Genomic DNA, 13888 nt, shown 5'->3' with positions numbered 1-13888 from the left:
TAGGTTTTAGTCCTTACGCTTCTCCCCCGAATGGGGCCTTACGGGGCGCTAATCCAGATATAGTCAGGTCTCAATACGGGTACCGGACACCGGGTAGGAAACCAAATAAAAAAAGTCATTACCAATTGGTGACCGTCAGTTATAGATCGAAAGTACTCTAGAATATTATTTGATCTAATAGTAAGAAACATAAAGAGGTTAATTGTGATTTTGAATTAGAATCTTGATAATTATAAATTATTATTTTGTAAAAATCGCGTTTAATTTGTGTAAGAACTTATACCTGGATTAATATTTACTCCTTATTCCCTTCCAAAGTTCAACAAATTCTCAATTTTTTTTAATTATTTTTCCCCGAAACCTAATCCAAATGTACTACTTATCCAACGAGACGTTCTCTCGTAAAACAAAGGACAACTAAATCGAAATAAAGCAAAACATTTTGTTTCGATTTTCGAAAATCAAAATTTTCTTAACCAAAACAGTTATTTAGGGGAAAAGGGCCAAATATACCACCCCTCTACTTTCATATATTGTCTACATTTAATCTCCATTATACTGTCAAGCCAAATTTATCCTTACTGTTATACTATCGGGCCAAATTTACCCCTACAATCAGCAAACTTTTAAAAATACCCCTTGATCTGTTAAGTAATTCAAAATCTCCCAAATTCTTTTTATTTAAATCACTTGTTCTTCTTGCTCAATTATTTTCAAAAAATACTATTGATGTGAATGTTAAAGTTATTAGACTATGCAAATTATTCATCATTTTTTAAAAATTACCAATGCACCAATTTCTCTTCTTGTAATAAATAAAATTGGTTTAGAATTTTATTTATTTTTTAATTATATATACACCGTAGAATTTTGTGGGTATGTTTGTTGTGTATTATATGCAGTTGATCATCATGTATGTACATATATATTCAAATATATTTTGTCATTGCCTGGTTAGTATGGAGTTCGATTGACTAACTTAAGAGTACATAATGTGTAGACATTTAATTAAAGCAAAGTTGAATTAGACAATATAAAGTCTTCGAGGAACTTCAACTTCAATCACTAATACTTACAAAGTCTCCATACATTTGGTGCAACGAATTCATTAAAATTGGGATGTTGTAAATACTTTTAAAATTTAGAAAAGCTACCTAATTTAGATTTTTCAATTTACTATACTTTGTTTATTCAGTTGTATTATTTAATATTTTGTTTCTCTTATTTTTTTTCTCTAATTCAGAAAGCAGGTAAATGCCAATTATTTTAAAAAATAGTGGTCCAAGAAGAACAACACGTGATTTAAATAAAAGAAATTTAGAAAAGTTTGGATTACTTAACATATCAAAGGGTATTTTTAAAAATTTGCTGATTGTAGAGATAAATTTGGCCCGATAGTATAATGGAGGTTAAATATAGACAATATATGAAAGTAGAGAGTTATATTAGGCCCTTTTCCCTATTCTTATTAGCTTAATTTTTCTTATGAAAAATGTTATTTTTTTTTTCAATTAAAAAATGCCATATATCAGTGACAATATTGTGATAATGTTAGGATTTAGGTGCGACAATAAAAGCAAGGGTAATACACGAGGCAACGGGAAAAAGACATACTTGCTCCATTTTAATTTGTTCGAATCTATTTGAATAAGTACAAAGTTTAAGAGAAATGAGAGTGACTTTTAACCCCTAAATTTGTCCCTTCTTTTTTCACATAGATACTTAAACTCACCCCACGACCTAGTCAATCTCTGTTTAGATTGTGTTAATTAGACACAAGAAGCTCACATGACACAAAAGGTGAATCTCACCTATTTTGAGCGCGTGTACATTAAAAAGGAGAGCTAAAATGGTCTTCTTCTTCACAATGAAGCCAAACGCACTACAAAATTGCTTAAGCTCCTTTCATTCACCAAAACAAATGCTACATAATAGAAACCCAACACAAAGTTTTATAGAGAACTTTACGAATACCCATCAATAAAGAAAGAAAAATACATACCTAGCTCTAGGAAGAAGAAAAGAAAAATGCATACCCAGCTTCTGGAGGAAAAATTTTCAGCTCATCACAGTATTTTAATTTTCGTTTTACTTTTATAATTATTAAAGAATTTTTTGTTATTCTCTTTGGGGCTATTGAGGCGAGGTCGTTGGTTTATTCCAAAATATAACTCTTACTTTCATTATAATAGACCAGGAAGCTTTTTTCTTAATTAGCTGTTATATATTCCATAACAGATTCAGTGTTGTTCATCAAATAAAAAATGAAATTTTGTCCAGAAATCTATAGAACTTGGCCATAACAGATGAATGAGATCGGCGAGGATGACCCCCGATCTGGTCTAACAGAGGAAGATCTTAAAAAAGAGAAGAAGCTCGTGTGAGGAAGAAGACCAACAAAGAGAGAAAAAAAGCTACTGTAAACTAACAGAAGAAAGCCATAAATTAATAGAGATAATTTTCTGTGGAAGAAGAAGGTGTACGTGGGGAGTATATTATTTTTCTATTTTAATGCTCAAAAGTTAAAAAGAGCCACATGTTCAATTTTTATTGGCTTGTTACCATATCACCCGAGAGTAAGCTACACACATCTTGTTTTCTCAACTGTTCCAGCTTGTCGTGTCTAATTGGCACAATTTAAATTAAGATTGTTAATTGGGCCGGTCCGACCGACTAATAACCCGGTTTGATCGGGTCAGCCCGATTCGGTAAGGGGTGAGACGGGTTGGCTAGGGTAAGGGGTTGTGCCGGACAGGGTCAGGTCTTTTTTGGCTACTGGTGCACCGGAACCCGGCTAGCCCGCTAACCCTTCCAGCCTGGTCCAACCCAGTCCAATCCGGTTTATGTTGTAATTTTTTTTTAAATTCTGATCTGTCAAAATAAAAAATGACCATTGGGCAACGATCATTTTTTGTACTTTTAGCCATTTCGGCCTGTCCCCTTACTAAAATAGCCCCTCCACCCCCTAATAATTGATAAATTACATTCTTAACCTTTTAATAACTATAAATAGCCCCCCTCTTCTTCGTTTTTTCACAACTTGGTCTTTTCGTCTTCTCTAATTCTCTCTCAATTCCCTTTTGATTATTGAATTGCTTATTGCTCTCAAGTTCTCAATTAATTAAGATTTCAAGTTTTATCAATTATTTACGGTAGTCATTAAAAAATTACAATTATCAAGTGAAGTGTGGTTACCATTTTTGTTAGGTTCAAGTTAAATCATGCCCCGTGCTTCTAGAGTGCATTCACGTATTTGGGAACACTTTGAGGTGGTAGAAGAAAATAAAGAAGTTCACAAAGTAGAGTGCAAGAACTGTGGTCGAGTCTTTAATGTTCATCGAAAGTGGGAGGGCACAACTGGTTTAAGGAAGCATATCAAGGGTTGTCTTGTGCGTCCTCTAGGAATTCGTATTTAAGTTGATTTAAGACAATTTGGGTTATTTTTAATTTGTTAAACTTATTTAAGTTTAATGTGTTAATTTATAAGACAAGTTAATTTGAAGTATTATATGCAATGAAAATATGAAATGAAAGCCTTTGAAGTTTGATCCTTACATATTGGTCTTATTAAATAATTTTATATGGCCACTTAATTTCAATTTTCAAATTTAAAACTTTAAATTTTAAAGTTTAAAAGTTTAATTTTATACCTTAAAATACTTATTTTATTATTTAAAAATTTGCTAACACTTAAGTAACAATTACATTGAACAAGAAAACATAATACACTAAAAAAAAGAAAATTAACCCGTCCCGGTCCGGAACCGATAAGCCCGAACCCGGACGGACCCACCAAAACCCGGAATATCCCAGCCCACTACCAGCACGGAATCCCAGCCCACTAACCAGCTCGCCCCACTAACCGGACGAGCTGTTTTTTCCCATGTCCAGCTCGGTCCAGCCCGTCCGTTAAACACCCATATTCTAAATAGAGATTGAGTGTTCAATACGTCATGGGGTGAGTTTAAGTGTCTAGGTGAAAATAGGGACAAGTTTATGAGTTTGTCTGTGTATTTATAATTTATAAATATTTATATGGTTATAAATTATTTCATTAAGAATTTTTTTTTTAAGATTAGTTATTTTTTTGGGTAAGAGGAGAACCCGCATCTGCTACTACCTCTGTCACACCTCTGTCCTTCGGGTGATCACTCTGCGGCGAATATTTTGTATGCACTGGATAAATTTATCTTATGTAATAATCTGCAAATCACACAGAAAATATAAATCGTACTAGGCAAGTCCTGTGCGACATATAACCGGGAAGGCATTAAGGAGAATCCATCCGATGGATCATGGTTATTGAAAAGGAGTAACTAACAAAAAAGAAAAAACACGAGACGACAACATAGTCAAATAAATGTCCGTGCCAGCGAGCAAAAGGGCTTTTCTTTTTCTTTTTGCTCAGAAGAGAGAGGAAAAAGGGTTTTAAGACGACTCAGCTACTAATAATACAATAATTGTTCTTTGCTCTTCCGCCCCCTCTCTCTGTTTACAGTGTAAGTATAGAAGACAGAAGAGTGTACTGTATACATATGGTCTCTGTTCTCTGCTTCTCCACTACCACTTCCAGACAAACAACAAATAAACCCTTGTAAAACCCTAAATTTTTCTTACTTTTACAGTCTCACCCCCTTTAGTTGTTCATTTTATTTTTGTGGTTAAAATCAAAAAATACAAAATACACTACACTAATTTATTTATTATAAAGACGGCCGCTCTTTTGAGCAATAAGCTGCTAGTAAGCAGAGTTGCCATGGCATTCTTGGGGTTCTCAGTTCAGTCTTCCCCTTTCAAACCCACCTCTTATCTTTGGTTTTCCCCTCATTCCTTCTCCTCTTCTCGCTCCTTTTGGGCTTCTTCTGGTAAAGCCCTCCACAGGTTTGTCCCTCCCTTTTCTACCTTTTCTTTTTATTATAATAATACTTTCTCCGTTTCAATTCATAGTTTGGCTGATTAAGAAAAAGTACTTTTGATTGTGGTCTTAAATATGTCTTTAACATTTGTGTGACTTTTGTTTTATTTGCTTACTGTCTGCCACTTGTTTTGGAATGCAGTGTGAATACTACTATTTGATTTTTTTTTTTTGTTTCTTAATTTACTTATTACCCTTGTCTTTTGTAAAGTTTAAATGCTTGCAAAAGTGCAGTAGGATTCTGTAAACGATTTTGAGAATATACTACTAGACTTTATACGCTCCCTAGACACTTAGAAACAAGTCGAGTGATACTTTTGTACACCCGTCCTTGCTTTTGAAGTTGTTAATAAAATTACTTTGTAAAAAGTATCAGTAGATAGTTGGCATTACAGTTAGGACGAAGATGGTGGACCAATTATCAGCTTTCTAAGGTCACAGTGGAGAATTATTCTAGTGCTGTTTCTTAAGTTCTACTTATGGTGTGTGGAGGGTGCCGACTTTGTGCTGATTATGGAAATTTGGAATATATTGCTGATCATGAAACATCATCCCATCATATTATTTTGTAAAAATTGACACTTATTTTCTTTGACGAAGAGGAATTTTTGCTTCTTTGTCCACTCACCACTGTAATGCAGATACTTATGCCAGTTAAGATATATGTGAATATGTTTTCGACAATGTATGATCTGATGAATAGGGAGAGAATAGAAAGCACAATGCCAGCGATTGAATGTTAGATTACCAAGTCCCAGTTCTTTTTCTATTCAAAACTGATTATCATTTGCAGGCGGGAAGATTGCAAAACTCAGAGTGTAGAAAATGCATCGTTCAGCTTAGCAGTGCTTGGCGATTCCATTAAACAAATATCAAGTCACGAAAGGAAGTTATTTTCTAGTGGACTACAACATAAAATTGAGGAAGACAGTACTTACGGATGGATCACTGAAACTAATGCTCTTAAAGCTTCTAAAGCTAAAAGCTCTTATAATAGTTACAAAAAGATTTCAGCAGCAAATTGCAATGTTAGTGCCTCTACAAATCGGAAGGTGAAAGATGAATTTTTTGATGTTCCAACTGAAGTCAATACGAGAATGATGCGTGAACGCATCACCTCTAGCTATTCTGCCACAACCTGTATTTTAGGAGGCAACTTATCTTCAAAAAGCAAACCACCTTATAACCCTGCCGGAGGAGAAAAGAAGGTAGTTGGAAACTGGAGAGAGTATGAAAACCATTTGCCACAATTATCTGTAGGTCTTAACCATTCAAGAGTCAATGGAGCTAGGTCAGTAAATGAGGTTGATGGTTCTAATGTATCTCATTACAAACCCTTATCAAAAGATTCCCATCTTAATGGGCAATTATCAAGCAAAATTATGGAAGCAAAGTTGGAGAAGGTAAATAAACTAAGGGAGGGTCATGCATCTGATCAACTAAGACACAGTGTGAATGGGACCGAGACCAAGGTAGTTACTGTCAAAGCAAAAGGTGTTATCCAGGAGCGTGCTATGAATAAAATGGAGAAGAATGTAATTCAAGCCGTGACAGCTGATGTCATGAATGGAGCTGAGGCCAATGCAAAAGGGGTTATCCTGGAGCGTGCAACTAATAAAATGGAAAAGAATGCAATTCAATCCATGGCAACTGATGTCGTGAATGGAACCAAGACTAGGATTGTCAGTGATGAAGGATCAGGTGTAAGTCAGGTTTCCCTCCGTGAGAGGCTGGGTGCAATGTATGACAAAGTTCATATAGTTGACAATTTATCAGCAGCTAAGGAAATTGTCAGAAAACTTACAAGTCGGTACAGGCATCTCGTCCATGCGTGTGATACAGAGGCACGTCTATCTTAGTTTTGTTTGGTTCTTCTGATTTCTTGAGATTTCCATGCACATGGAGAATTCTTCATTTGCAATTTAATTTGTCGCTCAGCCACTTTAGAGCTTATTTACCCTTTTTGATCAATCATACGCAGGTAGCAAAGATTGATGTTAAGCAGCAAACACCTGTTGATCATGGAGAAATTATATGCTTCAGTATTTATTCTGGACCAGAGGCTGATTTTGGTGATGGGAAATCTTGTATCTGGGTAGATGTTCTTGATGGAGGTGGCAAGAACCTCTTAGTTGAATTTGCTCCATTTTTCCAAGACCCATCCATTAGAAAGGTAGCTCTTTTATGATGGTTACTTAATTTGGTTACGTTTGTTCCTCCAAATGCCTTCTTTTGTGGCTGTCTATTGAAGATCTTTGTTCATGGCTTGTGTCATTTACTGCATCATATCATATACCATTAACATACAAATTATAATGTGCAGTGGTTTTTCTGTAGGTTTGGCACAATTATAGCTTTGACAACCATGTCATCGAGAACTATGGGTTTAAAGTATCTGGCTTTCACGCTGACACAATGCACATGGCACGACTTTGGGATTCCTCTAGGCGAACTTCAGGTGGTTATTCACTAGAGGCACTAACAGGTGATTCCACTGTCATGCGTGATGCTAGACCGGTCCATGCTGAAAGGCTGTTCCATGGTGAAGGTCTGTTTGGTAAAATATCTATGAAAACGATCTTTGGTCGGAAAAAGCTGAAGAAAGACGGAACTGAGGGTAAAGTTACTGTCATTCCTTCTGTTGAAGAGTTGCAAAAAACTGAAAGAGAACTATGGATTTGTTATTCTGCACTAGACTCCATAAGCACATTGATGCTTTACGAGAGTTTGAAGAATAAACTGTCTAAACGGATCTGGACATTCGATGGAGTTCGTAAAGGATCAATGTATGAGTTTTATGAGAAATACTGGCGTCCATTTGGTGAGCTTCTAGTTCAAATGGAAACCGAGGGTGTGCTGGTTGACCGTGCCTATCTTGCTGAGATTGAGAAAGTGGCTAAAGCTGAGCAGCAGGTTGCTGCTAATAGATTTCGTAACTGGGCAGCTAAGTACTGTCCTGATTCAAAGTACATGAATGTTGGAAGTGATACACAGTTGCGGCAGCTGTTTTTTGGTGGTATCCAGAATAGGTATAAAGCTTTCCAAAAATTACTTTCTTGCGAAGAAACTTAATCTAAATGTTTAGTGTGTCGAATAACTTGCATTTTGCATATCACACATTTCTCGTTCATCTGTGTGTCTGGTAGTCAAATAGCATCCCCCTCTGTACTCTTTCACCAGTGTAGAATATTATTGATTTTTGCTATATGCAATCAATTATGGTTGAGCAGCTTTCCTTGGCAAATCCCGCAATGACACACAGGGCAATAAAATATGTACATAAAGTGTAATCACCACATGAAGAACATGAGCCACAATGCAATCATGCTTTTGCTGATTTAATATTTGTTATTGATCATAAGCTTCTCTGCAAATCCTATCTTATATTGTTATTGAGTAAAGTTAGATTTTATTGCTTATCTAAGGTACATGGGAGGTGTAAAGTATATACATTGCAAAAACTCTAGCTCCCACAAAAGGGAGGGAATTGAGGAGTCGGAGTATAGTACCTAAATAGCTAAACCAAAAGACCAAGTACGAGCATCTATATTTCAATCTCTGCGCTGCCTCTATTCAAATTTCACCTACGAGAGGTGATGGCGTCCTCGTGCATGAGATTCAACTTTCGAGGATCCATGTTCTTGTTAATTTCCAGATGCCATTTATACAACTACAATAAAATCCAGTTAACCTCCTGGAAGTTTTGCGTTGGAGTATGTTACCACAATTTCACATTAAGCTATGGCAGCATATAATGTCTTTGGTTTCGTTTTTTCTTCAGGTTGTCTTATGCTTATTCAGTCCGAAAATACCTTGCATTTGATTTTCTTTTTCTTTCCAAAAATAATTTCTGAACAGAAAGAATTCTGATGAGAGTCTACCATATGAGAAAGAATTCAAAGTTCCAAATGTTGATAAAGTAATTGAAGAAGGAAAGAAGGCTCCCACCAAATTTCGTAAAATCCGACTACATAGAATTTGTGATCTTATCGACACTGAGATGTACACTGCCAGTGGCTGGCCTTCTGTTAGTGGGGATGCTTTGAAGGCTCTCTCTGGCAAAGTTTCTGCGGACTTTGATATTCTTGATGAAGCGGATGACAATGCTGAGGAAGATCCTGAAACAAGCATTGATGAAGCTTTAGCTACAAATAATGAAGTTCCCAGTCAAGAACCAGAAGTTTCTATTTATGGATCAGCGTACAATGCCTTTGGAGGTGGGCAGAAAGGAATTGAGGCCTGCCATGCCATTGCAGCATTATGTGAAATGTGCTCCATAGACTCTTTAATATCCAACTTTATACTCCCATTGCAAGTAAGTTGCTTTGTGTTCTTTTCCATGATGTGGTATATAGTCTTTCCTCATGGAACAGCCTAAGAAGTTCAGGGCAATTTTGACTTGGCTGTAGAATTTGTTTGTTAAATGATATGCTACTAAATGTTCTCTTCCTATAAATTTCTGGACTTGATTATGATTTTTCCATCTTAGGCTGAATTGGGAATTAGTCACCTTATATCTTAGTCAAAACTTGCTGGTAAAACAGTAAATTAAATGGTCAGAACTCAGAAGGATTAGCAATCATTGATATCGAGTAGAAAATTCAAGGAATCCTTTACCTCTGTGATAGTAATCACTAATCAGTTATCACTAAATGGAGAGATGCAGTAGAAGATAGTCAAGAGTCATTTTTGTTGATGTTACCATACACCGCATGCTTGTTGACAAACCGAAAGTTTGCGATGAGGAACTGATCTATAAAAAATTTGACTTGGTTTTATCTTGGCACTGATCTCATGGGTGGTCTATGTGGGAAAGTTCCTACAATATGAAGTCTTCACTGTGGTGTGGATAACCCGCTCAACGGATACTTCATCAAAAAAAAGAAAATACTAATCCTTTTCTGATTGTTTAAAATAATTTTTCTGCTTTTGTAATAGCGCATGAGAATGACATTTCCTGAAGTTTCATGATGATCGGCTTTCCTCTTTCATATATGAATCTCTGAGAAACATTTTTGCCTCGGGTGCTGTCATTTTGAGCGACAAAAACTGCAGTGACCGAGTTATTCACGACTCACTGTTTAATCAGGCCTTAGTATGGATTACTCTTGTTACCTCACATTTTTGTAAGGTGTCTAGGTGTTCACAATCAATGAATCAGGGTTCTCTGTAGGACAGGACACTCAAGAGCTTTCTTTGGACTCTGATTTTGATAGGTTAGCAATGTAGTGGAGACGGAAGTACCGACAAGGTGTTTGGTTGAGGTTGAAGCTAGAGTAGCCGTAACATCATGGAAGATGGTTTTGAGGCAAAAACTGAGTTAATTCATTTCCCAAGTGTCATGCTTTTTTCCAAAAATTTATGTCTTGAATAATTTTTCTCTAGAGATGTAGCAGCACAATAGTCACAAATTGCACCTCTCTACTTTTGGGTAAGAGATACCGTCTGATGTACCTTTTCTTGAACTAATTGGCAGTGTGGGTTAGGTTTCTTTATTTTGAAGTCGAAGCTTTCTTTTTAATGACATTGCTCTATCTATCTCAGGGCCAAGATGTATCGGGTGAGAATGGACGAATTCATTGTTCCCTGAACATTAACACTGAAACCGGGCGCCTGTCTGCGAGGAGACCAAATTTACAGGTTTATTTATATTTCACTCTGACTTCTTAACTGTTCATGTATTTTGTTTCACAGATATGCCATCAGCCACTTTTTGTCTTGTTTTAGATGTCGCTTCTCACAATTTTCTTTCTTGAACTCAAGATTTGATATTAACCTATAAATTTACAAAAATGTCGTAAATGTGCTTCTCCTTTATCGCTAATTGGGCTCATGCTGTATTTCATGGCTCAAGTAAAGTGATATCATGTAAGAACTTCAATGGTCAGCAGTCTGTCACTTTTGTTAGACCTTACACATTTTATTTTTATTTTTATTTTTTGCGCCAAACTACTCATCAGTCATTGCTTGACTGGAATGTTGCTTCAAATGTTCTTTCTTGGCAATACAGAACCAGCCTGCTCTGGAGAAAGATAGGTACAAAATTCGTCAGGCTTTTGTAGCTGCACAAGGGAATTCCTTGATTGTGGCCGACTATGGGCAGGTATCTAGCCGCTTACCAGTTATATTTAGTTTTTATTTTTTGAATTGGTTGCAAAAATATTGACATTTTTTCTTATAATTAGTTGGAACTTAGGATTCTTGCACATCTTGCCAACTGTAAGAGCATGTTGGATGCTTTCAAAGCTGGTGGAGACTTCCATTCAAGGACTGCTATGAACATGTATACTCACATCCGTGAAGCCGTTGAAAATGGTCAGGTACTTCTTGAGTGGCATCCTCAACCAGGTGAAGAAAAACCTCCAGTTCCTCTTCTAAAGGTAATTGCAAAACACTTACTTATTGTGGATGGTGAAACTTTTCAGATTTAATATGTAGAAGACAGGATAGTTGTTGGATTTAATACCCATTGTATTTTACACCTTGTGAGCTACTTCCAAGAGGGAAAATTCCGTTTCTTCAAAAGGAACAAGAATTTTAGTGCAAGATATTTGATTTATTGGGATTTTGATACAGTATAATGCAAATTCCTTTTCAGGATGCTTTTGGCTCTGAAAGAAGGAAGGCAAAGATGCTCAATTTTTCAATTGCGTACGGGAAAACTACAATTGGACTTGCCCGCGATTGGAAGGTACTTCAGCATTTTGAGACAAAATATCTATTTAATTACCTTGATTTCTATAGAATTTGTTGGGTCTGCATGAGCTAAATGAATACTATCATACTCAGGTATCCATAAAGGAAGCTAAGGAAACAGTTGATCGGTGGTATAGTGATAGAAAAGAAGTGTCAGATTGGCAGGAACAACGCAAATTTGAAGCACGCGAGTTCAGACGTGTTCACACGCTTCTAGGACGGGCACGCTGGTTCCCATCAGTAAAAAATGCAACTGGATCTGTAAAAGGTCACATAGAACGAGCTGCTATAAATACTCCAGTGCAGGTCCATCTTAATACACTTCGCTGTATTCTTTGTGTGTGTTGCCATCGTCTCTCCCTTCTTTTTTCTTTAATAAGTTGTCTGCATGCCACGTATGTCATGCTGACTTCTGAAGTTTTTGACAGGGAAGTGCTGCAGATGTCGCTATGTGCGCCATGTTAGAGATATCAAAGAATGCACGACTAGAGGAGCTTGGATGGAAATTGCTTTTACAGGTTTATCTTCCATTGCCCTTTACTGGACTCATCTCATTTTAAGAAACGGAAAAAGTGAGAAATAAATAAAAAAAGAAAAAACAGTATTCTGCTATCATATTTGCTGTGGGTGTATCTCTCAATATCTCGGGCTCTGTTCACCTACAACTTTGGAGCTCACCTGTTGATCTCATGCTGAGTTTGATACGCATGTCTGTTTAACTGGGGTATAGGGTTTGCCATTTGTTGTGCGTAACTACAGACGAAAAGATTATAACCAAAAATTTCAGGAATGTTGGAAGATGAATGGTTACTAGGAGGGAGATTCATTTTTCCTGTAACAGAAAGGGCATATGGCGTATTTATATTTTTATGTTTGGCATAGCTTTTTTTGATGAAGTAAGATAATATCATTGAAAGGGCATCGGGAAGATGCCAAATTACAAGAACAGAAATTATGTTAGCTCCCGTACAAAAGACAAAAAACATTGTAAGCTCCGGTACAAGAGTACCTATGCTAGAACCAGGGAGCTAACAAAATCCAAAAAAGTGTCAACGCTATTAACAGTGGAAAGAAAGTTCCAGCTGAACAAACTAACTAAACATCTAGCTTTTAGGGAATGTGTTGGAGTTGATATTCCATCAAAACATCTGTCATTTCTTTCCTTCCAAACAATCCAAAATATGACTGCTGGGATCATTCTCCATATTCTTTTGATGGAGAATATTTATGTATGTGTCTTATTTTTTTTTATTTTTTTTGCAGTCCCAGTTAATTGTTTGCGTCGTTTGTCATTAGCGAACAATTGTGCTTGATCATTTGTTTTCGAACAGGTTCATGATGAAGTTATTTTGGAAGGGCCGGAAGAATCTGAAAACGAAGCAATGGCAATAGTGGTTGACTGCATGTCCAAGCCTTTTGGTGGAAAGAATATTCTCAGAGTTGACCTATCTGTTGATTCTAAATGTGCCAAAAACTGGTATTCTGCCAAGTAAATGATGGATTTCATCGACATATACATGGACTTTTATCCAACTCCGCTCCATTCCCTGCATTTGTTTTGTCCCTCTGACCTTAGCCCATAACCTTGGAACCCAATTTCCAACTTCCGGAATTTCTTACAAGACCTGTATCTCGCATCTACCCCTGTTTAAGTCTGAACAAGCTGTATTAAGCCATAACCATGACTCGCATGTATAGAGATTAATCTAACTTGATCTCATGGTCCCAATCATGAGGTAAGTCCAGCGTGTCAGCTAACGGATGATTCTTTCGACCATCAATCCATAGCTGCCTCGATTCCATCTTTGCTTTTTTGTCAAGTCCAGAATCTAGTGCTGTTAGTCCATTTTTTCAACAGGTCTTAATACATATGTAAATACTAACTTTTCTTTTTCTTTTTCTTTTTCTTTTTGAGTAAGTTGTATGTAGCCCTATTCTGAGATCAAAATGTTTGTAAAAGTACATCTTACCCTTGTGATATTGTCTACATAGGTGTATATTTCTTGGCCTAGAGTTTTTTCAACATCTTATTCTTTTTTGTACCATTACCCTTCTTCAGAATGTTTTCATATGAAACTAGAAAGGCTATGTATCCTCTCTCTTGTGCTTGAAAGTTTTACCTACAGATTTTGGCCGTTGAAGAAACTAAATGTGTAATTGCCTGTAATCAAACTTAATCACATAAATAAACTTATGTATCCTAATGATATCAAGAGTATTAGTGCGGTAAGCTTCAAGTTCAAGGGCTTCTTCCATGGTCATTTTTTTCTAATACCT

At 36.3% G+C, this 13888-nt stretch overlaps 1 protein-coding gene across 2 annotated transcripts; it reads left to right on the top strand.

Moving 5' to 3' along the window:
- Positions 1 to 4411: 4411 nt before the first annotated feature.
- Positions 4412 to 13656, top strand: LOC104104074 (DNA polymerase I B, chloroplastic/mitochondrial-like). Of its 2 annotated transcripts, none has more exons than XM_009612066.4 (12): positions 4412 to 4881; positions 5709 to 6759; positions 6897 to 7088; positions 7253 to 7944; positions 8774 to 9230; positions 10460 to 10555; positions 10926 to 11018; positions 11101 to 11295; positions 11514 to 11606; positions 11705 to 11917; positions 12040 to 12129; positions 12943 to 13656. In XM_009612066.4, the coding sequence occupies exons 1-12, from the start codon at positions 4757 to 4759 to the stop codon at positions 13102 to 13104; spliced, it is 3459 nt and encodes a 1152-aa protein (XP_009610361.2). In that variant the 5' UTR covers positions 4412 to 4756; the 3' UTR covers positions 13105 to 13656. The 2 variants fall into 2 exon arrangements, with proteins under 2 accessions (XP_009610361.2, XP_070033256.1); XM_070177155.1 differs by having other exon boundaries at positions 5709 to 6763; positions 6901 to 7088.
- Positions 13657 to 13888: the final 232 nt, after the last annotated feature.

This window comes from Nicotiana tomentosiformis, chromosome 6, assembly GCF_000390325.3.
Source record: "Nicotiana tomentosiformis chromosome 6, ASM39032v3, whole genome shotgun sequence".
In the NCBI taxonomy this organism is placed as follows: Eukaryota; Viridiplantae; Streptophyta; class Magnoliopsida; order Solanales; family Solanaceae; genus Nicotiana; species Nicotiana tomentosiformis.
The sequence above is the reverse complement of the archived record's forward strand: the minus strand, read 5'-3'. Positions and strand labels throughout refer to the sequence as shown.

What these genes read in the sequence shown, in the direction of transcription:
- LOC104104074 (XM_009612066.4), top strand. Translation starts at nt 4,757, where the DNA reads ATGGCATTCTTGGGGTTCTCAGTTCAGTCTTCCCCTTTCAAACCCACC. An exon ending in TTTGGTGGTATCCAGAATAG is followed by an intron (nt 7,945 to 8,773) that starts GTATAAAGCTTT and finishes ATTTCTGAACAG; the next exon opens with AAAGAATTCTGATGAGAGTC. An exon ending in CGAGGAGACCAAATTTACAG is followed by an intron (nt 10,556 to 10,925) that starts GTTTATTTATAT and finishes TTGGCAATACAG; the next exon opens with AACCAGCCTGCTCTGGAGAA.